We start from the raw sequence: 23,939 nt of genomic DNA on the forward strand, positions 1-23,939 counted from the left end.
CACCACTGGTCATGCAACATTCCTTCACGAGGATCCCTCGTCCGCACCCTGCTCCGACGCACTGCTCGCCTTCTCCGGCTGCGGCGTCGTAGACTGACTGGGTGGGTTAGGCGTGGCCCGACGCGACATTTCCGCCAGTTCGCCTAGGATTCTAAGACAGAGTCAGTAATCGAAGCCCTCCCCACATGCCATAGGGAGGGGTCTTACCGTCGGTGTTCGTCATACCAGTCATCGTTGGACGTCCGGATGTGCTTAAGCTGTTCCTGAATGCTTGCCATCTACCAAAACCATGCCAGTCAGTAACCATGCCGGGTCAGGGAACGGGCCGTTGTCAGGTAAAGGGATGAAAGTGGGGAAGTCCTGTGGTAGAGGACAAAGTTAAACGGGGCAGTCCCACCGTTCCCTGGATGGATGAGCCAAGATCCTCACCTTCCGCGGCCTCCTCCTTCTCGCCCGCCCAGCGGCTACCCTCCAGCCCGACCGATCCGCCCTGCGTATCCTTCTCGGCCTTCAATGCCGCGACTTCGGCCTCCAATTCGCGCACCCGCTTGCGGTTGGCCGCGATCGACGAGTCCACCTCGCCCAGCTGGTTGAGGAGGGACATGTTCTTGTCAATCTGGCTGTTCAGATCGCGCTCGCCTTGCTCCAACTTCTCCTCCATGGCCCGATTCTCCGTCTTGCACGTCTGGAGTTCACTCGACAGGGTTTCGTGCTGGCTCTTCAGGTTGGACAATTCGTCCTTGGACGCGGCCAGTTGTTGCAGGACAGCTTCCAGCTCCGACTTGGCGCTCTCCGAAGCAGCAAGGGACTGCTCGAGCTCCGCCACCCGGCTGCTCACGGCCTGGTGTTGCTGCTCCAACTCGTTCTTCTCGGTAAGGATGGAAGAGAGATCGGCGTTGTGCTTGCCCGCGAGCTCCTTGGATTCCGCAGCAGACTGCTCGGCTTCGTTCAGCTTCTTCTCCAGATCAGCAATGGTCAGCTTCAGACTCTCAAGGACCGAAACATCCTGAGCGGCGGCGTGAGCTTCGGCCAGCTGGGCGTGGACCTCCGCAAGGGCGGCGTCGTGAGTCTTCTGAAGCTCCTCGATCTTGGCCTGGTTGGTGGCCTCTAGATCAGCCCGAAGGCCAGAAAGCTTCTCTTCTTGAATGGTCAGGAGCTGTTCGATCGCCTTGCTGTGCTCAGCATCAGTTTCAGCGGACCGAGACGTCTGGAGGGATTGCAGTTCAGCCTGGAACTGGGCTTTGGCCTCTTCATGCTGCTGCTGAAGCTCGGCAACCTCCTTAGCACGGGTCTCGGTATGCTCCGCGATCTCCTGGGCATGGCGCTGAAGAGCGGACCGGAGCTCGGCCTCAAGAGACTCGATATGCTCAGCGTGCTTGGACTCCATGTCACGAAGGGTGGACATGGACGCCTCATACTTGGCCTGCAGCTCGCTAAGCGCCTGCTCGTGGGAACCGCTAGCATTGGTCTTGACATTCTCGAGTGCGACGGCGTGCTCGGCCTTCAGGGACTCGAGCGCCTGTGCGTGCTGCTCGGCAACAACAGCGGCTTCCTTGACCTTCTCCTCCAGCTCCCGGCCGGCAACGGCGGCCTTCTCTTCCAAAGACTTGAGCTGGCTTTCCTGCTCAGCATCCTTGGCCTTGGTCTTGTCCTCGAAGGCATCCAGGCTCTGCTGCAGCGCCTCCGCCTGCCCTTGCTTGCTCTGGATCTCGTCCTGTAGAGACTTGATCTCGCCCTGTCCGGTGGAGAGCTGGGACTCCAGAGCCCCAACCTTCTCCTTGAGGGACTCGATCTCCTGAATGGCAACGTCCTGAGCAGAGCTGTTGCCGTTCTCGAGAGCTTGGCGGGCCTCCGCAAGGTTTTGCTCGGTAGCCTCTAGTCTCTGGTTCAGAGCATGCATCTCGGCTTGGTGGGCAGCATCCAGCTCGGCAATCAGCTCCTCCTTGTCCTCGGCAGCAGCGGACTCGGCCTCCTCGAGCTTCGCACGGAGTTCCTCGAGTTGCTGGGAGTGAGAGGTTCCAGCGGACTCAGCGGCCTCCTTCGCAGCGGCGAGTTCCTGCGCGTGAGCTGCAGCAGCAGTAGCCAATGCCTCCTCATGGGCAGCCTTCAACTGGGCAATGGCGGCCTCGTGAGATGCTTCCAGCTCCTTGACCTTGTCGCCAAGCCCGTTCTCAGCAGCCGCAGAAAGTGCCTGTTCGTGACTAGCCTTGAGATCCGCAATCGTGGCCTCGTGAGCGGCTTCGAGCTCCTTCTGCTTCTCGCCAACCTTGCTCTCGATCGCCGCAGTCAGGGCCTGTTCATGTTCAGCCTTGAGTTGGGCAATGGCGGCCTCGTGGGTGCCTTCCAACTCCTTGACCTTGTCGCCCAGTCCACTTTCAGCGGCCGCGGAGAGGGCTTGCTCATGGGCGGCTTTCAGTTCCGCAATTGCAGCCTCATGAGCAGCTTCAAGCTCCTTGACCTTGTCGCCAACCTTGCCCTCAACAGCGGCAGCCAGGGCCTCCTCATGTTCGGCCCTGAGCTGAGCAACGGCGGCCTCATGAGCGGCCTCCAGCTCCTTGGTCTTCTCTGCGATCTGGGCTTCCGCATCCTGGCGGCCCTGCTCCAGTTCCACGTGCGCCTTCTCCAACGCGTCCTTGAGGTCGGCAATCTCCTGGTCTTTCTCGGCCAAGCGGGCGGCTGTCTCTTCGTTACCTTCGCTGGTCGCAGAACCCGCAGCGGCAAGCTGGCTTTCGAGCGATGTCACCTTGTCCTCCAGGGCTAGAATGGCATGCTTGGCAGCCTCCTCGGCGGCCCGAATCTCCTGCTGCTTGGCTTGGTCCAGCCGGTCCATTTCCATGTGCAGGTTTTCGACCACCTGGTCACGTCCATTGAGCTCGCGCTGGAGATCTTCCAGTTTCGCAAGGGTCTTGTCCAGGTTGGCACTCGCCTCGGTCAGCTGGCCTTTCTGCAGGTCAAGCTCGGCCTTCAAAGAGTCGACTTGCTCGGCATATCCGGCAGCTGCTGCCTTCTGCTCGGCGAGATCCTTCTCCAGCGCTTCCAGTTGGGCTTGGTGCGACTGCTTCAGTTCCTCCAGGGCCGCAGCAGTCTGGTCATCACCCTGAGCCGCAGCGGACTTGGCGGCGTCATCCAACTCCTTAACCGACTTCTCCTCCAGCTCCTTGTGCTTCGCCTCGACATCCTCCAACTGGGCACGCAACGCCTGCAGCTGCTCCTGATGGGCAGCCGTCAGCTGTTCGATTTCGGCAGTATGCTGCTCACGGAGCGCCTTGGTGGCCTCATCGGCATTCTCGGAGGAATCGTTCGGGGCCAGAGACAGCTCCGTCAGTTTGAGGTTGACTGCATCCAAATCCGCCTTCAGGCTAGTCACCGTGGCTTCGCTCTCGGCCAGCTTGGTCTGAAGTGACTGCAACTTCTCCGAGTCTTCCTCGGCACCCTTGGGGGCGGTGCTCAACCTCTTGGAGGCGGTCGTCGCTGGCCTCGTCACCGTAGACGTGGGCCTGGTGGTCGTACGAGTAGTAGCGGAGGAGGAAGTAGTTGGACGAGAAGTCGAGGTGGTGGTCGCCGGCTTGGTCAGGGGTCGCACCGTGGAGGCCGTGCTAGGGCGAATGGTAGATGTTCTCTTCTCCGCCGTAGTCGAGCCCGCAATGCTGGAACGTCGGTCCAGAGTGGAAGTAGTGGACTTGACGGGTGCTCTCGTGGCCGAGGTACCAACCAGCGACATGCGCTTGGCGGCTGTGCTGGAGATGCCTCGCTTCTCATCTCCGGAGCTGGCCACCGACCGGTGGGACTTTTCATCTGCGGAGCTGCTGACGGAGGCGCGCGACCGATGGCCGGCTGTGGTGGTGGTGGTAGAGCTCAGGGGCTTGCGGACCGTGGTGGTAGTCGCGGGCCGGGTCGGAGGCCTGTTCAGGGTGCTGCCATTGGTCGCGGCGGAGCGTGTGGCCGAAGTTGTAGTTCTGGAAGGCCCGGACATGGAAGTGGGACGCTTGGTGGTGGTGGTGGTGGTGGTGGTGGTGGTCGATCCGGACAAGGGACGCCTAGTGCTGGTCGTGGAGGAGGGACTTTTCTTGACCGGAGAGGCCTTGACGTTCTCCTTGTCCTTGGAGACATCCGGGCTCGTGACTGGCTCCTCGCTGCCCGAGAGGATGGTCGAATCGACCGGAGTCGCAGGGGGCACGATCTCCGGCTCCACCTCCGCAGGAGCAACTGGGGTGACAGGTTCCTCTGTGGACGCCATGCTGTGGAGAAGGAGTTCGTCTGAGATTGGTGTGTAGGAGGGAGGAAGGTTCGCAGCGTTCGGCGTGGTTTAAACTTAACGAGGCAGTCTAACGAATTGGGAGCGTCCACGTTAGCTGATCCGACGAGCAGAAGCAAAGACGTATGCAAGATCCCCAAGATGGAGGGGGCGGGGGAAGCGTTGGTGCGAGATCAATAGATATTGGGATGTTGCAACCAAAAGAAAGAGCAACAGGTAAAGGGGGCAAGACGATGTAAAGAAGGTCTCCTGGGGAGGAAAAAAAAGCACTTTCAGAAAGTTGGCCTCGTGGAGGGAAGCTGCGACGGAATAGCCGAAGCGGGTCTCCTTTTTTTCTGGCAACTCCGCAGACCACGGCGCAACGGAGAGGATCACGCAACACAGGACTGTTGGGGAGTCTCAATGGCAGAGAAAAGTGCAGAGGATAATTGCAGGCAGCTTGGGGGGTGGACGACAGAAGTAGAGGGTTTGAGGGGGAGCAAAGAGGCACGGTGGCATGGTTCTTGCAGGACCCCGGAAGGTGTGCAGATCAAAACAGTTGGGGTTCCGTAGTAAGTAGTAGTAGCAGTAGTCACTCACCAGGAACTGCCGGGAGGGAACCAGAAAACCAACAACGGGCCGGATTAGAAAAGGGGGTAGCGGGGAGAGAGGGGGGATTAAAGAATTACAAAATGTTAAGTAAACAAGAAAAAAAAGCAGGGAGGGAAAACAAATACAGAGAGGTAAGAGAGTAAGAAAGACACAAGAAGATGGGAGGAGAGAGAGAAAAAGAAGAGGAGAGAGGAAGAGGAGAAAGGGGAGTAAGTTTAGTGTCTCTAGTAAATTTTGGGGGAGGGAAAAGGGTAGGGAATAGTCGAACCGGAGGAGAGGGAGAGAGAGAGAGGAGGGGGGGGAAAGGCGGAAAGAAGGGAAGAATGGAGAGAACCCACCCTATTGGCCTCAGGCATGGAATTGGGCGGTCAGTCAGGAGGTCAACTGATCTATTGCCTGTCACCTCAATATTATTCCCACTCACTATCCTCACTATCTCTGGTCTAGCGATCTACCATCGGGTGTTCGTCTCGCGTTCAGACCACTGCGCTCCTTTTCACTACCAGCTCAGTACTTGCAGCTGTTGTTGCTGCTGCTGGCCACGGTTGGCGTCTCCCAGCTAGGTTGATCCCATGGTTGCTATTGCTGGGGCCTCCGCGTGTTGTCCCCCCTAAACCGGCCGTAGAATAAACAATGCCCGTTGTTGGTTCCATGGTTCCGTCCACGTAGACTGACAATCACATTCCAATTTCATTCACGCAATTAGAGTACCCTGGCAGCAATCGCTAAGACTAATACCTAGTACTAAAAAGGGAGAAAAACCAAGAACTCCCGGGGTATATGACACGACTGCGCTCAAAAATATCATTACCGCAGCCAACATAAATATATTTTCCATCCTCACTCCACCACCTTCAACAACCACCCCCAATCCCAGTGGTCTTCGCCCCTCCGCGCCATTTCCCGGATTTGCGGGAGCATTTGGTGACACAGTCTTTCGCTTTGTTCACGCACTTCCCTCTCCCCGCGTTGACCGATGCCATCGTGGTAGAACTCACAGATTTGATAGTAGCGGTCCGGGCCTAGATGCATCTTGTGAGCATGCCGCGCTGCGCCTTCCTTCCTGCCAAGCAGATGAGCTTGAAACTTACCCTGGAATCGTTGCAAACCCTCGACAAGAGCGTAGCCCTCTTCATCTGTCCAAGCCTGTGCCGGAGTGGTCGGCTTCGTCGGTTTTGACTGGCCCTGCTTAGCAGTTCTTGTCGGCGCCTTCGCATGCCTATCAACCTCCACATCATTCCGTCGGTGGCCCTTTCTCAGGCGCCCGTTTTCAAGCGATTCAAGGAGTCGCTTCAGGGGCAGACGCAAGCCCGGGCTGACGGCCCGGCACGCCACATATTTCCCCCGAACAAGACCACCGATCTGATTGCATCGCCCTAGCAGTACTTTCATGGCATGCTGAAAATGGCCGTATGCTTCCGGGAAGAGTCGATGATCCACGTAGTAAGCTTCAAAACAGACGAGAACCAGCCGCACTAACAGCGGGAAGATTTGGATCTCAAATTCTTCCACCAGTGCCCTGCCTCCCGCCTCATCCCCTTGAGTCGAGAGTGTGTAAGCCTTCTCCAGTTGACGGCGTCCTTGTCTGTCAACCGTTTCAAGCATCGAGCTGCAGCTGCGCACGTCATACTCTGGCGGTCCAATATCAGACGCCAAGTACTCGATAATCCCTTTGTAGGCCTGGATAAGGGAGGATAATTCACACTTCAGAGGCTCAAACTCAATGTCAACTCTTTTGGCATTGAAAGCTATGTTTCGAGGGTGCATGCTCTGGATGAGCTTTTTCCAATTGGAGCCCTGGCTGTCAAGTTCAGAAGCTTCCTTGAACCACGCGCTATCTTCGGGGCGTTCAGCCCCATGACTCTGCTGATCCGGGTTCTCTTGGGTAGGTCCGTCCTGGGTGGCAGACCTGGCTATGACTCCCGGGGAAGCAACTTCCGTAGCATGTCGTTCCCCACGGTGGCTAGCTTCACGGGAGCGCTGGGGATTATCGGCGGGACTCTCTCTGGGAATAAAGGAGCCGGCCTGCTGATGAGCAGTGGACGTTGGGTGTTCGGGCTCTATGTTCTTTACTCTGGCCGTACCCTGTGAGCTCGTAGTCGAGTGTCTCCGTTTCGTGGATTGCCGTGGTGGGTCTGAAGACCGCGGACTTGCTTCCGCAAAATGATGCTGAAGGTCATCCTTGGATGAGCTAGGTTCAGGAGAAGGCACCGATGATGAGGATGCCTCTGATGGCTGGTATGGTGGGTCTTTGTGCTGTGTGGTGCCGAAAATATTGGCTTCTTGTTCCAGTGTTCGCGTTTCATTATCCCTCGATGGCCCATCCGCTTGATGGTCCACCGTTTTTGAGATATTAGATGACAAAGGCGTTGCTGTACTTATCTCAACCGCAATTGTGGGAAGTCCCTTTGTCGCTGAAGCATCACTGCGGCTGGAGTCTCGCCTATCGGCCGGCTGTTCGGATGCATCTCTCCACTGAACGTTGCTCGTATCCTCATTTGATTCTACTAATGTTGGCTCTGAAGTTTCGTCGCTGCCAGACTGTGTCTTGGGTTTACGACCAGGAGTCTCCTGGCTGGAAGATGGCGACAGGCTAGGCCGGCTGGTAGACTGGTGGGCGTCTCCATCATTGTTTGAGAAAAGTTCCACTTCTGATGCCAGATCTTCGCCATCAAGCATCTCTTCGTCATTCTGGGACGATATATGATCGCCTTCATTATCACGTTCAGCGTCGCTTGACGAGTATTCTTCGGAACTTGGGCGTGGGGAAACTACGTGAGTGACATCCCCGAAACCCTCTTCTGCCTTTTCTAAAGACTGCACCTCACCTGGCTCATTCGACTGATCGCCAGACTCGTGCTTGGATTCTGGGCTTTTGGGAGGCTGCAACATTTGATCGCTCCCATCCCGAGTGGATCCATCAGGCACGGGTTTCGAGAACCTTAATGACCGACGGGGAGTGACTTCAATCGGGTGGGCGTGTCTTGGCCGTTGGGGGACAGTTTGAGAGACCGGACCAACCTCATCAATCATGTCGGTAGCATCTCTCCTGACAGAGTACGTGAGCCGACGCGAGGGATGCGGGGTGGCGGGACTGGGTCGATTCGCCCCGGACGCAGTCCTCTGCGTGTTAGTATCCATGAGGCCATTCAGAAGGTCGACCGCCTGCAGGGTGGAATCGCGCTTCTTCCTCCGCTGCACAGGACGCGGCGAGTCCGACATATTGAACGCCCATGAAATGCAGAGACAGCAGCAAAGCAAAGCAAAGCATACCAGCCCCCCTGGAAAACAATAACTAGACCTAACTGGACCTAACTGGAGCTGTCAAGCCCGTCGGGGATCAGGGACGGCGGCGAAGGAGCTGGTTGGTGGGAAGCTTGGATCGCGAGTTGCTTCCCGTGATCGGCGGGCGTCATCACTTGGCCGCCTTATCGATAAGGCCCCGCCCCCTGCCAGATTGCGAGCCAACCTTCCTCCTTCCTCCCCCCCACCATCCTTCATTTCCCTTTTCTCTCCACCTGCTTCCACACTCGTTTGGATACCATCTATCCAATTCCTTTCGCACGCGCTTAGCTACATCATGGCGGCGGACCTCCCTTCAGTCCGTGTGTTGCCCACCCTCGACCCCGCGGTGGGGCACACATTCGCCGAGCCCACCAAACGCATCCACGAGCACAGCGATGTCTCCGAATTTCTGTGTTCTAAAGCTTATGTCGACCTTATGACATTCCTCCTCCAGCTCAACCGGTCAATGTATCCAGCCAAGCTTGAGGATGGGCGCGTTCAGACTTGGCCCTTGAACTCTGATGCTGTGGAGTACTCCGCGCCGGTTCGCCAACTCCAGCAGCTGCTCTCCAAGCTAGAAGCTATTCTCGAGGAAGCTCCCCCCGATAAAGGCCCCCGTAGATTCGGCAACATCAGCTTTCGGAGGTGGTACGAGATTGTTGAAAGCCGTGCTTCCAGCCTCCTCGAGGAGTGTCTCTCTCCGGAGGTCCTCAATCGCAAGTCAGCGGACCCCGAGGGGCCTACGGCGGCAGTAGAGCTCAAGGCATACTTTCTGGGAAGCTGGGGAAGCCCTCAACGTCTAGACTATGGGACTGGTCATGAACTGAGCTTCCTGGCCTTCCTGGCTGGGCTCTGGAAGTTGCATGGATTTCCACAGAGCACTCCTGGTGTCGAAGAGAGAGCCATTGTTTTGGGTGTCATTCAGCCGTGGGTATAGCGCTAGTCTCTGATTGAACGACGCTGATTATTGCTAGATACCTTGAGCTAGTGCGAACAATTATCAAAACCTATACCTTGGAACCCGCCGGTTCCCACGGCGTGTGGGGACTCGATGATCACTCTTTCATCCCCTATATTTTCGGCTCAGCGCAGTTTGCTCCAGCTATATCTGAGACGGATCGAGTGCCAGAAGAAGGTTCTTTGCCGGATGCGCCTGATCCGACCGGCGTTGCCAAGGTGAACGTGGTGGAACGGGAACGTCGTGGAAACCTCTACTTTTCTGCCATCGGCTTTATCTACGACGTGAAGAAGGGCCCGTTCTGGGAGCACAGTCCAATGCTCTACGATATTTCTGGAATCAAGACCGGCTGGGCCAAGATTAACAAGGTATTTGTGGTGCAGGTGGAGATGTACTCCGTACACTAACTGGAGACAGGGGATGATTAAGATGTACAACGCCGAAGTGCTGTCCAAGTTTCCCGTGGTACAGCACTTCCCGTTCGGCTCTCTGTTCAGCTGGGATCGAGATCCAAACGCCATACCTCAGCTCTCTACCGTCCACACGTCGTCCGCGCCACAACCTCGACAAACCGAAGCCCCCCAGGCATCTGGTCCAGGAACTAAAGCCCCATGGGCTACATCTCAAGCTGTCCCTCCAACCAGCGGAACTGCCGCACCCTGGGCAACAGCACGCGGTCCGGCTAGAGGACCAACTCTGCCCGACACGTCCCGGCTACCGCCCGGCCCGATGGCCCCGACGAGGGCCCCTTGGGCAAATGCAGCCCCAGGGCCGGCTCCTGGTGCTGCCGACCCTCAAGGGGACGTAACGACCAAGGCACCCTGGGCTAAATAACTGGCTACTCCTGCTTGATCGAGCATTTTCTGTACTTATACCCTTGCATGATATCATTTGCATACATAAGTGAATCGTAAAAAGTTGACATGCCATTATGCCATAACTCCAAACCCGGGGTATCATCCGTTTTCAAAACTAACGCAACGCCTCGTAGAGATGCAAGAACCACCAGACACACGTTCACTCCGAATCCGACGCATAGCTCACCAACGCAAGACTCGGACGGGGTGTCTCTCCCACCTCCCCAGAACTCTTCTCCATCTCCGAGCCATTTTCAGCACTCTCCTTCCCATCACCAGACTTACTTCCAGAGACAACCTTCCTCCTCTTAACCTCAGGCCTCCACGCATCGGAATCACCACTCAAAAACGGATCCACCGCAGCCCTCGTATTCCCTCTCAGCTCACTCCGAAACGCAGCCTTTCGATCCTCCAGCACCTCCTTAGCCTTCATCCTCTTCCCCTCCTTCTTCCCCCCACCAGCCCGCACCTCTTCCTCTCCGAACAACGGCTTCATCCTCGCCCTCCGTCCATCCACCGCACCCTCCCCGAAATCCACCAACCCGGCCCTGACCCGATCACTCTCAATCTCATCAACCACCTCAATCCCCAAACTTAACTTATCCTTCAACTTCTCCCTCTCCTCCTCCTTCCTCTCCAACCCCTTCCTCTCCGCCCGAAAAACCTTCCTAATCCTGCGACTCTTCTCATACGGATCCTCCCAATCCCTCTTCTGTCTCTCCTGCAACTCCAAAATCCGATCCCGTTCCTCATCCCCGCGCTTCTTATCCACCACCTTCCCCTCTAACCTCTCCAACGCATCCATCTTCCCCTTACTATCCCCCCCAGTAATTATCTCCCCCACCTTCCTCCCCTCCTCATCAACTCCATAATCCCTCCTCCGCGCCCCCGAAATAACCACATACTCCGTGTTCTTCGGGTCCGTGTGTATCTCGATCCACCCGCCACAAGCCCCGTGCTTCATTCGAAAACTGTATACCGGGGTGCTGTAGTAATTCCCGATTTTCTTTTTCTCGGCGTTGAAGCGGACTCCTTGTCCGATGATGGTCTCGTGCGGTTGGCATGTCGTGCACCAGATCGCGAACGGCATCTCGAAGCGCACGGTTAGGGCGCCGGTGGATTGTAGGTTGCGGGCGCGTGAGCCGAGGGGGTGTTTGTTGTGGAGTTTGTTGCCCGTTGTGAGGCCTTCCAGGTCTGGGGGGACGTAGCGTCCCATGTCTGGGGGTGGTTAGTGGGTGATGTGGATGGGTGGGGAAGGGGTATATGGGACGTACTGAATCCCTGCATTTTGGGCTGGTCGGTGTGTGTGATGCCGCAAGTGGTGGTGTTGAGGGTATAGAGATGTTGCTCGGCGAGCCAGCGCGACGGCGGCGGTTTGGGGTGTTGAACGTGACGATAAGGTTGATGCGATGCGATGCGCATGCGATGCCGCTGCCTTGTTCCGAGGTGGTGTTGTGCTGATGAGTCAGCTGCATTATTGATGTGCATAAATTGCGTAGGTTTCAACGTCATCTCTCGGAATTGAGTACCGAAGAATCATGTCTCACGAGACTAGTCAGGGGTGAGAGATATTGATTTAGAAGATGGAACTACAGCTTGATTAACTTTGGTTTTTCCAGTCTACACAAATACTAATCGTACATTATCTGTGTCCAAATTCATCAGTGGACTCCTGATATCTTGCAGGCTTTCTAATTTATGTTATTACTCAAGATAGTACTCATGAGTCGCGAATGATCAATCAAATCATATAATTTTTTCGAATGTAGCTAGTGTTAAGATAGGAACGTAACCCACGGTCAACGCCGACTTGAGATCGCCACCTGGGAAACGTCTCCAGACCCACCGGACATCTTCTCCTATACGGCGATCAAAATCCTCAACCCTGCCAGCCTTCAACACTATTATTCCAAAGCTGAATAGAGAAAGTCGGGGACGCGGGAGGCTTGAGAAGGCCAGAGCCGTACAAGATTCCCTCCTCCCAATTGCACGGCGCGACTACTTCGGTGGGTATAAACCAGTTCACGAAAAACCTAGGCGGATTTGGTGAGCTTGAGGGAATTGAATAGGAGTAAACTAGTATAACTTACAGGGTAGTTGATTCGGGGACCCAGACCAGATCTTCACAGGTACGATGAAAAGGAAGCCATCCCCAGCTAGCCATTTTTCTTGAGAGAGCAGTTAGTGATTGTCTTCGGGTTATCGAACAACTAATCGGATAGTCAGGGATATGGAGGTCAGCTTACAGGTAGTTCTCTTTGAAAGAATTGCGAATTTGGTCACGGACACAGTACTCCACTGACCAGAAGATATCATCACTCTCTTCATCTCCCAGGCGAATACCTGAGATCCCCTCGGAGACCACCCAGACTATGAAACCCCCAGGTATCAAGCTGTCGGCATCTTGTTTTCCCTCCAAGCTGTCCAGAAGTTTGGGGGTAAAGGTTGAGTTCTTGAGCATGAGCTGGCGGTATGCTCTGAGCTCACGGGGAACCCAAACGTTCGCTTGCTTGGCTCGTACTTCGGGGCGGTCGCCGACTGTCTCCTCTGTAGGAATCTGCTTGTAGAACCTCATATTTCCGTAAACTGGCGGCTTAGAGCCCACTTGTCGTACTTTCAGCAAGATGCAGGCATATGGACGACACTGCTTGGCAGTTCTTTGCTCGCTGCCTTGCATAACCACTTCCTCTTCGTGACCCACAATGCGCCATCGCTTTTCCAGCTCAACGACGACGCCGGGGCTCACCTCCTCCCGACCAAACCAGCGAGGAGACATGATTGTCACTATGGATGAACATGTTTCAGCACTAATAGGGATGGTGGAGGTATACTGGTCGCTGTGAGAATAACAGGCTGGGTTTTATGGTTTGTAGTCGTCATCATTACATGTCGAGGCGCGAACTACAGTAAAGAACAAGCGAAACAGCAAAATGCAAGCAGCACGAAGAAAACAAGTGGAGCAATAGAGTAGCGGTATTTACTATCTAGAGCTCGCAGCAAAACGAGCGCGATGAGTTGCTCTGTTGTGGCGGCCTGAGCGCCAACCATGTGACCAAGCTTAGACGACTGCTGCAACATTACATTGTATCACGACGCTTAAAGGCCGATGTAAAATTTTCTCATCCTATACTAAACCTTGAGTTGGTCATGTAGTTACTCTTCTATTTCACCAACCCTGCCCAGTGAAATCCATGCATCTTCAATTCATCTTCCTTTTATCATCTTTTTTCGCCTCATAATTTGAAAATCTATTCACAGACAGTCGTGCAAAGATTGGATCTTAAAGGCTCGCTTCCATATGGTAGAATGAACTGATGAGAAGCGCATTCGCGAACTAGTGAGCGTTCCTCCATTTTCCGGTATTAGGTGTTGTGCACCCAGCAAATTGGTAGCATGTCTTGGGTGGAGGTGAGGTTCGATAGTTCGAAGTAAGGTCCGGAGTGAGGTTTGAAGTGAGGTTTGAGATGAGGTTTGAACATAAGAGGAAAAAAAGGGGTGATGTGACTGGAGCGCGCTATGAGAGATAAATACTGGAATTTGTCGCGTAGCCCGTTGAGGACCGCTTTCTCGTCGAGACCGATTAATATTATTGAAGGATGCGTCTTCTTTTCTGCTTCTTCTGATACGCCTTGAGTAGGTTGGGAATAGCCTCTTTCATGTGATCTATAGGCTCCCACGTCTAATCACAGTTCTTCCAATGCAGTAACACTTGGTCAGCCTTTACTCGCGTTATCATGTCTATCTCTTTAATGGGTGGTGCAGCCGATAAGTCCGGCTGCAGGTGACCGAATTCGTCTTTATGCGCCGGTTTGAGATGGACAACACTGATGACCTCTCTAGGGACTGACAGATGTTCAATTCCTAGCTTATCCTTCTTTCTCAAAACCATCATGCAACCATGATTCTATTTTCCGTACAGCCCCAATAAAAACGGCCGGAATGATGTCTATCGATTGTTGGGAGGAGATTCTAGATCCCCCTGAAGGTGTTCTCGTGCTCCGTTCGACACCGGTAACATCTAATAACTCCAAAAATGGGCAATGGATGGTTCGATTAGCTGCAGTAAGCATGGCGTCTGCTAAGGGATATAAATGCTTCTGTTTACCTCTAGATAGAGACATTTGCTGGACCTGTATTGTTGGACAGATCGGTTTCGACGGAGGAAAGCGACTTGTCGTGTGTTAATTATGAGATATGATGCATATATGGCCTTTACCAAGATATAAGATTTTGATGATGGATGTAGTAGGCAATGGACGTACATTGTAGAATGAGCACGAGCAACTCCACACGGTTATGAAACATTTCAATCTGACTCTGCTCATAGACAAGTGTGGGGAGCTTCGAATAGTTCATTGTCAAACATCAAGAACGGCAAACAAGCGAATACCATACTAACGATGCTGGGAAAGATGCGTATAAGAGCTCAAGTGCTACAAATAACAACACCAAAGCCAATGAAGTGTCGAAAAGAACACCAGAGTGACGAACTTGATTTGATAACTCCCGGAACCAGACACCATTTATTCAACCGATCGCTCGACCAAGTCATGACTCGTTCTAGGATGCGGATCGATGTACGGAGCAGCCACGCCTTTCAGCCCTATCAACCATGTCAGCATGCGGTCGCAATATAACATAGCCTAATAGCACTCACCCTTTGAGAAACCAAGTATATCAACCGAAGAAAGTACGGCCATCACTACCAACCACAACATCATCCGGCAACTTGAAGAAAAAAGATGCCAAATCGGACCCGCCACCCGTGGCGCCCCCCTTACTTGCATTTCCTCCATTCGCCGAGATATCACCGGTCCGGGTGGTCCTGTTCCCACTGTTATTGTAGTGGTGGGCGGTTGCAGTATCGGCCCATGTGGTCACATTCCTACTGCTGTTGTAGTTGGTGGTCGTATTACCGCAGTTCTCCGAAGTCGTGTTGCCACAGTTGGTCGAGGTGGTATTTCCGGTGTTGTTGTTCCAAGAAAAGCTGTTGTGGCTTCCACCGTAGGGGAAGCCGCCGTTCCAGGCCCATGGGCTTGGAGTGTCATATTTGCCTCGCTTCCAACTTCTGTGACACATGATGTGATGAGAAATCTGAGTATTGGGGATGATTCAATTCAGTGTTCAAGTAAGCACGAAGTAGTAAGTGAGAGAGAGGTGAGCTTTGGTTGGAGAAGAATGATCAATGCCTGCCATCTATGTGGCTTTGGTTCAATTTATGGTCAGATATCTCATTACATCATTGCAAAGGCCTGGCTGCACAGGTACCTGAGTGGCTACTTTGGTGGCAAGTAGCTGAGGAGTTGGGTACAAGGCGTTCAGGTAACTCCGAAGTAGGGGCGCAGATGCCGCAGGGAACTCGGCTTGGTGTACGCACAGCCACAATGAATGTATCCTGGGGGAATAGATATCGTACCAAGTGATGCAATAGCACTTCGGAAGTGAACTGCACTGCCCGGCACTTTGAGCTGAATTCGTCCCTAAATCCAAAGAATCTTACAGCAGTGCCGCAAAACACACGAACTTCTCAAGTATACACACCTTTACTCTACAGCAAGTCAGATGAAGCCAAAGCACATCGTAGCAAAGGCGGGCTGGTCCCAATTGACAGGGGTGGGCTGGCTGGCTGCATATGTTGAGTCATGCCCTGTTGATCTCTACCGAAAGGGCAAAAAGACCATTCAGCTAATATGCATCTATATGTAGGCTACGACAGATTTGAAGGCTTGGGTAGTGTTGCATGTCGTAACACCAATATGGCGGTGGAAGTGGATCGGATATGTCTGTCCGATACGCCGATCGCTGGGACGATTGGACAACTCCTATTCCACGGCCACCCCGTAGACACGTCCTACACATGCATACGCTGACCATTGCTGCTCGCAAGCTGTCTAACAATGCCCGCCATCTTTCACTATGTTAGGGCAGGCTCGTCGATCTGGCAAGATATACCCCGCGGAGAAGGATGAACAAATAGAAGAAAAAAATAACACAGAGTTTGGCGATTGCTTCTCCACTTCGGTCAAGCTTCAAATCGTCTAGCCGTCGATGTGCCGCATCTTGTCGAGTCACAGGGTCTTATTTTCCACCGGCTCTCTATATTAACTCGCTCTTTACCCTCACCTACTTTGCGTCTTTCGCTTAAGGAATCAAAATACTAATCAGACCGGGTATTTCGCCAGAGGTTTCCATCACGTGCAGACTTCGGACAATGTCAAGGGTGGAGATGGTGGCACGCTTGAACTCTGAGTACACTCATTAGTCAAGAGGCCATGTGGCTAAGCGTAAGGACACGGGATTTGCATAGCTGCTTCTATCAATGTTCCATGTTCTGGAGGCTATGGCACAATCGCACATTAGTATTGTGAAGCAAACTCGTGAGAGTGCGACAAAAGCTAGAGACTCGTGCATTGTATTGTAGGCTACAATGTTAGGGTAGTGGGGATTTCATAGGCTAAAGGAACCAACATGCAGCCTTGTTCCTATCGTTCAACAAGTGATATCTAGTAAGGGTCATGTATTGGCTTTCATTTCGAACGCAGAATTCAGCAGTATAGAACGCCGAGGCGAACACTGAGGCGAACCAGGCTCGGCTGGTCTACAGCGAGACAGTTGCAATATTTGCAATGAGCAGACCCCTCATGGCTGCCTGACTTACGTACAGCGGTAAATCTAAAGACTGGCAGTGAATGCAACCCAGAACCAATAAACGGATGCAATAATTACAAATATAGCATATTCGTGCAGGATTAGCTGCCAGATACTGTGACATATGATGTGACAGGTACTAGCCGGAACTCAGCTGATTCTCAACTCCTGCGTCTGCCGCAGAACAGACAGGCTCTCCCCAATCTCAAGATGTGACCTCCTATCAGATGTCGTCATCAAAATCGGGGAGCTGCCAACCCCGAGGGTGATTGCAATGTCGCCGAGTAAATTAAGTGTTACTTTGATGGGTGATCGACCGTCACAAGTAAGCCTTATCTGCAACCCTCCCGAGGACGGCTTCCCGTTCAGCAGCTTCCATTTTGAACTATCGGGGGATGATGGAAGGGTTTACCCTGCCTAGTTTGCTACTACTTACGGTACGCGTGGCTAAGCTGACACCTCCTGGCTCGCCTTCGCCTTTCGGGTAGGATTTACTTGCTTTCATAATTCCTTCTCCCAGATACTTCGGGAATTAACGAAAAAGGACAAGCCTTACTAATGGAGACTAAACTTAGGACTGCGATGTTTTGAGCACGAACAGAATGTATAAGGCGGTATTCTCCCAAGCTATGCCACGATCGATCTTCTCTCCATTGTGCTCTTTCCACTTTTCACATACCGCACCACAGAATCACCGCGCCGCTTCCCACCCCCCCTCCCACCCCCTCTCCCCTGGTTATCTGAAGTCCTAAGCCATGAATTACCGTATCAAGAAGAAGTTCGGAAAACTTCACACCAAACAGTGTAAAGCACTCGCAAAACATGGTGGCAGGTGTAAGAAGCGCGCAAAGAGTTCCGGCTCATATTGCCAACATCACAAACACCTTATGCTGGAAAAGGATAGAGATCTCCCCCCATGCCTAATCGAAAGTCAAAATGAAGGAGATCCTACACTCATGGTGCACGAGATCACGCCCGATGAAATGGATATGTCTGACAGCACTGTATCGAGCGTTCCACTTGAAACGAACTCTGAAGATGATGCGCCAATGCGGGATACGCCAAACTCGGATGCCGAGCCATCATCAGCCAACCCTGACCAAGATGGCTCTCAACGACAAGATTCAGTGACCGAAGAAGTTAGTACCACGAAGCCGGCCGGACTCACTGAGGGCAATGACAATACTGGCGCAAACTCATACCCACTAAGGAGTCTCGACTCCCTACCCGAGGTCGACTTCGCGGAAAAGGAGGCTAAACGAAGTAACAACGAAAACCCTGGCTTCTATTCGTCAATCAATCAAAACAGTGGGAACACTATGAATATGAACTGCGGGAACACGATGCAACAGAATTGCGGAAATACCACCACGAATAACGATTCCTCACGAAATATTCGCGTGAGTATATGGCCGTGTGCTACTTGTTGTTTACTAGGAGATATACTAACAGATTCACTCAGGTGGCTCGACAATATAAAACCGTCATCATCAATAAGTACGGCGGGTTCTTCAAAGAGGATGACCCGATTATCGAACAGCTGGTGCGAAAGGCAGCAGCTGAGATGAGGAATTTTATTCAACAATACAATGTGCCTGCTGGCAAAGAAACGGCCATGGTGGAACTGGCATTATTTGATATGGTTGTTGTCTGTGGTGAGTTTATTGACAATGCAGGGAAGGCTCGACCAATACCACTTCTGATGAACTAACATCCTTTGCGTGTTCTAGATAATAGTCTCTCTATGTATAAGTACAAGAAGGCCATGCAAAGGACATTGCGAGAACTTGTCAAGATCTCTTCTCTTCTCTTGCCAAAAGGAATTACGATCCAGTTTCTCAATACCAACGGCGACAAAAAGGATCTGTACGAGAACATCAATACGGGCGATAAAGTGGACAATATATTCAAGGATGCTAGTTTCCTCGATATCAAGAGAGTGGTTTGGAGCTCTCCAGAGATAGGCGACGTTGTCAATCGGGATATTGTCCATCCTATGATTATCAGGAAGGCCCGTGCAGGGGAGCTTAAGCGGCCGGTGATAACTATAATGCTTACTGACGCCGAGGTGAGGAAATCCCAATCTACAATAAGTCGATAAGACTGTTGATATCTGTGCTGACAAGATCCGTAACCAAAATAATAGATACGTTCAGCTCAAGGCCGGAAGACACTAAAATCAACCATCCGCTCTTGTAAAAATGCACCTGAACTGAAGGAGTATGGTAACAACGCAGCACTCTTTGTTCTCTCTCGAGTCGGCGATAGCAAAGAGGGAAAGGACTTCGCCAGCGAAATGGAGAGGGATGGTTCAATTAATGATATTCTACACTGTTCTGCAGACAGTCTGAATAAGTGGGAGGCGGACTGTCGGAAGATGGACAACAAGAACAAGTATACAGGCAAGGTGAGTACATCTGCACCCTTTCCAGGCTTCTACGCATCGGACACTGATTGCACACAGCTCATTGAGCTTTTTCTTACTGCATTGGACCGCAATGGAACTGCCTGATCGGGATCAACTTTCCCACATCATTCCAACCAAAACCAATGCAGTTTATCTCAGACAGTTTAAAAACCGAGTATCAAATTTTAACCCCAATGCCTCAACTTATTTCGCTCTCTCTACCATACCCTGCAACATCGCCACATCCATCGTATACAAATCCGACCCATCATCAGCCAAAAACACCGAAGGTCCTCTGCTCACCATCAAAAGCTCCGTTTCGTGCTCAAACGGGAGAGGATCATGCACGGCTCCCTTGCTTTCCGAAACATAATCCCCCTGGACAAATGCGCCAGTTTGAGGGTGTGCGCCGCTTCCTTTGAGAACGTAAATTTCCGCACTCTCAACATGCCGATGGCGAGGAAGGAGTCCACCGGGTTCGGCGCGGACCATGATTGTGTATTCTCCGGTCTCGGGAACTAGCTTGACGATTTTGATGAATACACTCGGGGCAAGGGGAAGCCATTCCAGGCTGTCGCAGTGGACCGTGAACCCTGCGTCGTTTTCTGAGTGCATGTCGGGCGATGATGGCTGTTCACTTTTGTAGGGTGGTGGTGTTGGCTTGCTTCGGCTTTGGTATTGGTTAGTCGCTTGTATGTGAGGGTTGGGATTTTTGGGGAGTATTGGGTGCGTACTTCAGGGTTTTGAATGGGAGTATTGTGTCCAGGTATTCTTCAAATCCTTTTTGTTAATTATCTTATGAATGTGAGATATAGAATTGGGACGATGAACAAGGTAAAGTGGAGCTAGACTTGATATGGGATAGCCGACTACCCGAGCCACCGGAATCCCGAACGAAAGAAGAAAAATCCGAGCGCCAGTCGAGACCGTCCGCTGTGATTCCGGCTGACTGATTCCGCCCCGGCCCCCTACCCCCGCGAAAAAAGAAGAAATGGAAACCTCCATTCATATTTCAAAAGGGTCCATACTACTACTAAGCCAACCCGCTGGGATTTGGCTATTGAAAAGCTGCCACATCAGCCAGTCGGCTGAGGCGTCCAACTCCGAGTTCGGTATCGGTTCATCACTTAGCCCGAAATTGCTATCGAAGGAGGCGCTCGGAGGAATGCCATCCATAGTGACAGGTTCCATTACCTGATTTGGGGCGGATGCACGGAGGTTTGATGATATATTTTCTGGGCCAGAAGCCCCTTCTTGGAACAGCGGTTCGCAGAGATCTTCCAACGACTGGAGAAGATTTAAAAGTTTTCCAAGGTGTGGATCTTGCTTGAACTGTGACAAACTCTGCGTTATTTGTTGAAGCAGTTTGAAATCGTCATGATCTAAAGTTCCGATGATATTGCAGATGACCACGAAGAAGGCGCTTAGTGGGTAGAAGAACAAAGTCCTGTTCAATAGTCAGCAATGAAATTAGATATGTCCAGGAATATCAACGAACCATGTCAGGAATGATGGATATGGCTCTTCAAATCCCGGCATTTCCTCCGCATGCTGCTGGATAAAGTGAAATGCTCCAAGTGACTGTCTGGCATGTACGAGACATTCCCTGTGTATCACTGGACTAAACGAGTTTTTCAAGCGTGTTCGGTCGATCTCGACGAAAATCGCGTAGTAGCAGAAGTCGACCGCAACCCAATCATGTTGTACCATTTTCGGGAGGGATGCACGATTCTAAATGGAGCGTTGTCAGGGGTGAAGCAACTATATGTGGTCCCGATACACGTACCGATGGCATTTCTCGAAGAATGCTCTGCATCCTGGACTCAAGGAGCTGACAGGTCTCCAAAGCCTGGCTATTCGAAGTATTCCTCGTGTCGGAAGATACTGCATGTAATTTCCCCTGAACCTGTGCGAGGTCAAGCAGGACACGTAAAAGAGTATCATATGGCGAACATGGGTCTAATACAATGAGATCCGTCGGGGATACATCAAGATCAGGCAATGACGGAGGGCGACTGAGAAGCGAACTTAACGTCCGATCCAGATAGTAGCACCAGTATACCGCACTATATACCTCTAACTCCGAGTCTGAGCGCGCTGGTACCCTGCGGATCTTGTGGTAGTTAAGGGATGCAATCTGTCGGGCAGCATAAGAGGTAAGGACCCAACATTGGTTCAGCCTCCCCAGGTGCTGCATAAGCAATGCCTACAGATACGATGTCAATGAGGGTGTCTTCGCCAGAGATGTCTGCGACTCAGGGACTTACACTCGAGAGTAGAGCTTGTATGGTCGAGAGGTCTGGCTGTTTGAGTATGCTCAGGTTCTCAATGCTCCAAATTGTCGCTGCGATGTAAGTCGACCTAGATTGGGACAGCTGTGATTTCAGAAGTGGGCTGCGCACGGTTCGTGACACCTGATATATATGAAATATTGCTTTCACATATATGCAAATGCTATACTGATGGAGACGTTGACCTTGTAGCCGAGGCTCACTTCGTAACAAGGCTGTAGCCATTTCTTCATATGTTTTGCGCGAGATGTGATCCGGCCACTGAATGCACATCGATTCCGGCGGCCCTAATTTCATCAACTATGATCAAGACATAACAATGCAAGAAACTCATACCTTGTAGGAGCATAAACAACAGCTCTCGAGGGGGTGCATCAGGAATCGAAAGGGCGGGATCGTTAGGCTGAAACTCTTCCATGATTTCGTCCGAATGTTGAGGCTCACTCTCTGCAATTTGGCTCACGAGTTGGAGAGCAGAGCGAAGTATGGACTGCCTCCCGCGGTTTACATGCCTTGAGTCATTTAATTCCAGTTGGATTATGTTTTTTGCCTGTATTGCATGATAATTGGGGCCCTCGACGCTGGGTGTCGAGTTCGTAGGCGTGGTTAAGGATCGCTCCCTTGAGTCCAGAACTTGGTCGTTAGGCTGGCTGTGCTCTATAGCGGTACTTCTATTCACGTTTCTTTCCGCTGCCCTACGGCCTAATTGCCGGTTTCTGTAGTTGTTCAGCGCACCGAACCCAGAAAGACGACTGCGACAAGCTGTCACACTTTACCTTTGTGTCTCTGGCGGCTGTCTTTCAAACGTTACTATGTTTTCTTGGGGCCTTAGGATACTGCCGTTCATTATCAGTTACTTCGTATGTATAGATTACTCTTCAGCATGACATGAATGACAGCAAACCTTTGGTTTCTCTTCTTAGCTGGCCGTCCGCGCCGCCGGCGTTCGCATTCCACACCGGCATCTGCACAATTGGCACAGTGCGCTCGACGATCACACTTTATCTGTTACATTGTACTGTTGTCAGATTCAATAGGTGGTTTAAGCCTGGTATTCATGGTATTGCAACCTTCTTCGCATGACATAGGTCACACTGTTTGCTCTGATTAGCGTCTACAGCTTTCCCTGAGTATTCCGGCCTATGGGGATGAGCAGAACATACCGCGGGCAGAATATCCCCAGTGACTGTGAGATCTTCCGGCATTGGCAGCAAGCTTTACCGGAAGTTCTGATGTTCTCATGACCGACTGCAAATATCCTGAAGCTATAGTTGCAAGAAATGCTGAGTGTCGAGCGTGCGGAGCGGGAAGGGAGGGGAAAATCAACTACCCGGCCGGCTTGCTGACTGAGCATTCCAATCGCAATCACCGAAAATGCAACTCCTGGCCACATACTCCGTGGTCCTAGATCATGAGAGTTTGCAGTTTTCAAGCCAACTACTAACATGCGCATGATGTGCTTTGTGCTGTTACTTCTTCCAACATGGGAACAAGATACCTCAATGCCACGTTTGATTCCATACTGTCTAGTTTCGCAATAATCTAAGCTCTGGTCTATTCTATCTGGACATATAGTGTTGATAATACATAGGGGAAAATGATCTGCGCTCCCGAATTACCAGGGGACGTCCTGGCCTTTATAGGCCTCCCACCCTGGGACATGAATATTCTTGAACCGGCCATTGTCCATACGGTCTGCGGACATAGCGATGTTCAAGACCGCCTCTGCACCTTGAGGCACGGTCAGGTCGGCATGCTTCCCACCCATGTCACTTTGCAGCCACTGATAAGTGTCATTAGCTTCTCTGGTATTGATTTCCCAGTAGATCGGCAAGTGAGAACTTACTCCAGGGCTGACTGCGAGGAAAATAAATCCTTCCTCATGGTAGGACAGCGCATATTGGACCGTTAAGGCGTTCAGTGCTGCTTTGCTGATCTTGTATGCCGGGCAAGGAGCGTACGATACTTCGCGCGCACTGGTAATCGAGCCATATGCACTCGAACTGTGGTTTAAAAGCCGTAAGCACCTGATCGAAAATATACCTATCTCATTGCATCTGATGCTTACATATTGATGATCTTCTTGACCTTGCTGTTCTGCATCAAGGGAAGATAGTGGCGAAGGACGTTATGTGTTCCAGTTACATTCACTGACAACTGGTAGTCGAGGTCGGACCTATTAGGTTGAGGTCAGTCTCGGAAATGCTCCCAAAAAAATGGATCCACTAGGCTACTTACATTGACGCTAGTTTTCCATGTGTCTCACTATGAACTCCAGCGCAATTAATCAACATGTCCAGACTGTTTTCGTTTAACGCTGATCTGACTTGCTCGGCTGATTCAGCGATTATTGACTCCTCTGAAATATCCAAAGCAACAAAGACAATGCACCCATTGGACTGAGCGATAAGTTCCGTAAGTTTCGGGCTGCATTTCCGCGCCGTTGCAATAACCAACCCTCCTTCGAGGCAGGCTCGGGCAGATAGCTGCCTCACTAACTCTAAGCCTAAGCCGCGGGAACTGCCAGTAACGAGAAAGTTCGACATCTTGGAAGGTAGCTTCTGTATGACTTTCGATCAGTGAATCTTATTTCAAGAAGCGCAAGGCATCAAATTCTGTAGCAGATTTTATGGAATTAAAAATGAGC

The 23,939-nt window shown here is 52.0% G+C and overlaps 9 protein-coding genes across 9 annotated transcripts; 2 read left to right on the forward strand and 7 right to left on the reverse strand.

Moving 5' to 3' along the window:
* Window positions 1-24: 24 nt before the first annotated feature.
* Window positions 25-4,237, reverse strand: BO85DRAFT_440601 (M protein repeat protein; the record flags this gene model as incomplete). The annotated part of the gene is made up of 3 exons (XM_025658775.1): window positions 25-151; window positions 208-278; window positions 398-4,237. The coding sequence occupies 3 exons, from the start codon at window positions 4,235-4,237 to the stop codon at window positions 25-27; spliced, it is 4,038 nt and encodes a 1,345-aa protein (XP_025513167.1).
* Window positions 4,238-5,512: 1,275 nt separating this feature from the next.
* Window positions 5,513-8,207, reverse strand: BO85DRAFT_451588 (uncharacterized protein). The gene has a single exon (XM_025660622.1). It carries the CDS (start codon window positions 8,066-8,068, stop codon window positions 5,687-5,689), a length of 2,382 nt encoding a protein of 793 aa, XP_025513168.1. The 5' UTR covers window positions 8,069-8,207; the 3' UTR covers window positions 5,513-5,686.
* Window positions 8,208-8,321: 114 nt separating this feature from the next.
* On the forward strand, window positions 8,322-10,037 carry BO85DRAFT_451589 (serine/threonine-protein phosphatase 2A activator). The gene is made up of 3 exons (XM_025660623.1): window positions 8,322-9,058; window positions 9,106-9,457; window positions 9,507-10,037. The coding sequence occupies exons 1-3, from the start codon at window positions 8,427-8,429 to the stop codon at window positions 9,921-9,923; spliced, it is 1,401 nt and encodes a 466-aa protein (XP_025513169.1). The 5' UTR covers window positions 8,322-8,426; the 3' UTR covers window positions 9,924-10,037.
* Window positions 9,898-11,340, reverse strand: BO85DRAFT_402178 (Saf4/Yju2 family protein). Its single transcript, XM_025657180.1, has 2 exons — window positions 11,221-11,340; window positions 9,898-11,164 (listed from the first exon to the last, which is right to left on the reverse strand). The coding sequence occupies exons 1-2, from the start codon at window positions 11,231-11,233 to the stop codon at window positions 10,107-10,109; spliced, it is 1,071 nt and encodes a 356-aa protein (XP_025513170.1). The 5' UTR covers window positions 11,234-11,340; the 3' UTR covers window positions 9,898-10,106.
* Window positions 11,341-11,670: 330 nt separating this feature from the next.
* BO85DRAFT_402180 (uncharacterized protein) lies at window positions 11,671-12,901 on the reverse strand. Its single transcript, XM_025657181.1, has 3 exons — window positions 12,193-12,901; window positions 12,037-12,114; window positions 11,671-11,979 (listed from the first exon to the last, which is right to left on the reverse strand). Exons 1-3 carry the CDS (start codon window positions 12,720-12,722, stop codon window positions 11,826-11,828), a joined length of 762 nt encoding a protein of 253 aa, XP_025513171.1. The 5' UTR covers window positions 12,723-12,901; the 3' UTR covers window positions 11,671-11,825.
* Window positions 12,902-14,469: 1,568 nt separating this feature from the next.
* On the reverse strand, window positions 14,470-15,025 carry BO85DRAFT_490341 (uncharacterized protein; the record flags this gene model as incomplete). Its single annotated transcript, XM_025663657.1, has 2 exons — window positions 14,470-14,549; window positions 14,641-15,025. The coding sequence occupies 2 exons, from the start codon at window positions 15,023-15,025 to the stop codon at window positions 14,470-14,472; spliced, it is 465 nt and encodes a 154-aa protein (XP_025513172.1).
* A 2,324-nt stretch (window positions 15,026-17,349) lies between these two features.
* Window positions 17,350-19,106, forward strand: BO85DRAFT_377340 (uncharacterized protein; the record flags this gene model as incomplete). Its single annotated transcript, XM_025656259.1, has 4 exons — window positions 17,350-17,994; window positions 18,057-18,242; window positions 18,348-18,662; window positions 18,741-19,106. 4 exons carry the CDS (start codon window positions 17,350-17,352, stop codon window positions 19,104-19,106), a joined length of 1,512 nt encoding a protein of 503 aa, XP_025513173.1.
* BO85DRAFT_479735 (uncharacterized protein) lies at window positions 19,039-19,805 on the reverse strand. Its single transcript, XM_025662966.1, has 2 exons — window positions 19,736-19,805; window positions 19,039-19,671 (listed from the first exon to the last, which is right to left on the reverse strand). The coding sequence occupies exon 2, from the start codon at window positions 19,614-19,616 to the stop codon at window positions 19,206-19,208; it is 411 nt and encodes a 136-aa protein (XP_025513174.1). The 5' UTR covers window positions 19,617-19,671; window positions 19,736-19,805; the 3' UTR covers window positions 19,039-19,205.
* A 201-nt stretch (window positions 19,806-20,006) lies between these two features.
* BO85DRAFT_377202 (fungal specific transcription factor domain-containing protein) lies at window positions 20,007-23,838 on the reverse strand (the record flags this gene model as incomplete). Its single annotated transcript, XM_025656253.1, is given in 10 exon segments — window positions 20,007-20,424; window positions 20,500-20,732; window positions 20,764-21,207; window positions 21,269-21,579; window positions 21,629-21,949; window positions 22,104-22,168; window positions 22,181-22,257; window positions 22,920-23,075; window positions 23,185-23,257; window positions 23,537-23,838. 10 exon segments carry the CDS (start codon window positions 23,836-23,838, stop codon window positions 20,007-20,009), a joined length of 2,400 nt encoding a protein of 799 aa, XP_025513175.1.
* Between the last annotated feature and the right edge of the window lie 101 nt (window positions 23,839-23,939).

Source organism: Aspergillus piperis, assembly GCF_003184755.1.
Source record: "Aspergillus piperis CBS 112811 unplaced genomic scaffold BO85scaffold_16, whole genome shotgun sequence".
In the NCBI taxonomy this organism is placed as follows: Eukaryota; Fungi; Ascomycota; class Eurotiomycetes; order Eurotiales; family Aspergillaceae; genus Aspergillus; species Aspergillus piperis.

Bases quoted from the DNA above. Each gene is read 5' to 3' on its own strand.
- BO85DRAFT_451588 (XM_025660622.1), bottom strand. From the start codon at position 8,068: ATGTCGGACTCGCCGCGTCCTGTGCAGCGGAGGAAGAAGCGCGATTCC.
- BO85DRAFT_451589 (XM_025660623.1), top strand. From the start codon at position 8,427: ATGGCGGCGGACCTCCCTTCAGTCCGTGTGTTGCCCACCCTCGACCCC. The intron at 9,059-9,105 runs GTGGGTATAGCG...GATTATTGCTAG, and splicing joins GTTTTGGGTGTCATTCAGCC to ATACCTTGAGCTAGTGCGAA. The intron at 9,458-9,506 runs GTATTTGTGGTG...AACTGGAGACAG, and splicing joins GCTGGGCCAAGATTAACAAG to GGGATGATTAAGATGTACAA.
- BO85DRAFT_402180 (XM_025657181.1), bottom strand. From the start codon at position 12,722: ATGTCTCCTCGCTGGTTTGGTCGGGAGGAGGTGAGCCCCGGCGTCGTC. The intron at 12,115-12,192 runs GTAAGCTGACCT...TGCTCTCTCAAG, and splicing joins TCTTTCAAAGAGAACTACCT to AAAAATGGCTAGCTGGGGAT. The intron at 11,980-12,036 runs GTAAGTTATACT...AAATCCGCCTAG, and splicing joins GTCCCCGAATCAACTACCCT to GTTTTTCGTGAACTGGTTTA.
- BO85DRAFT_479735 (XM_025662966.1), bottom strand. From the start codon at position 19,616: ATGCACTCAGAAAACGACGCAGGGTTCACGGTCCACTGCGACAGCCTG.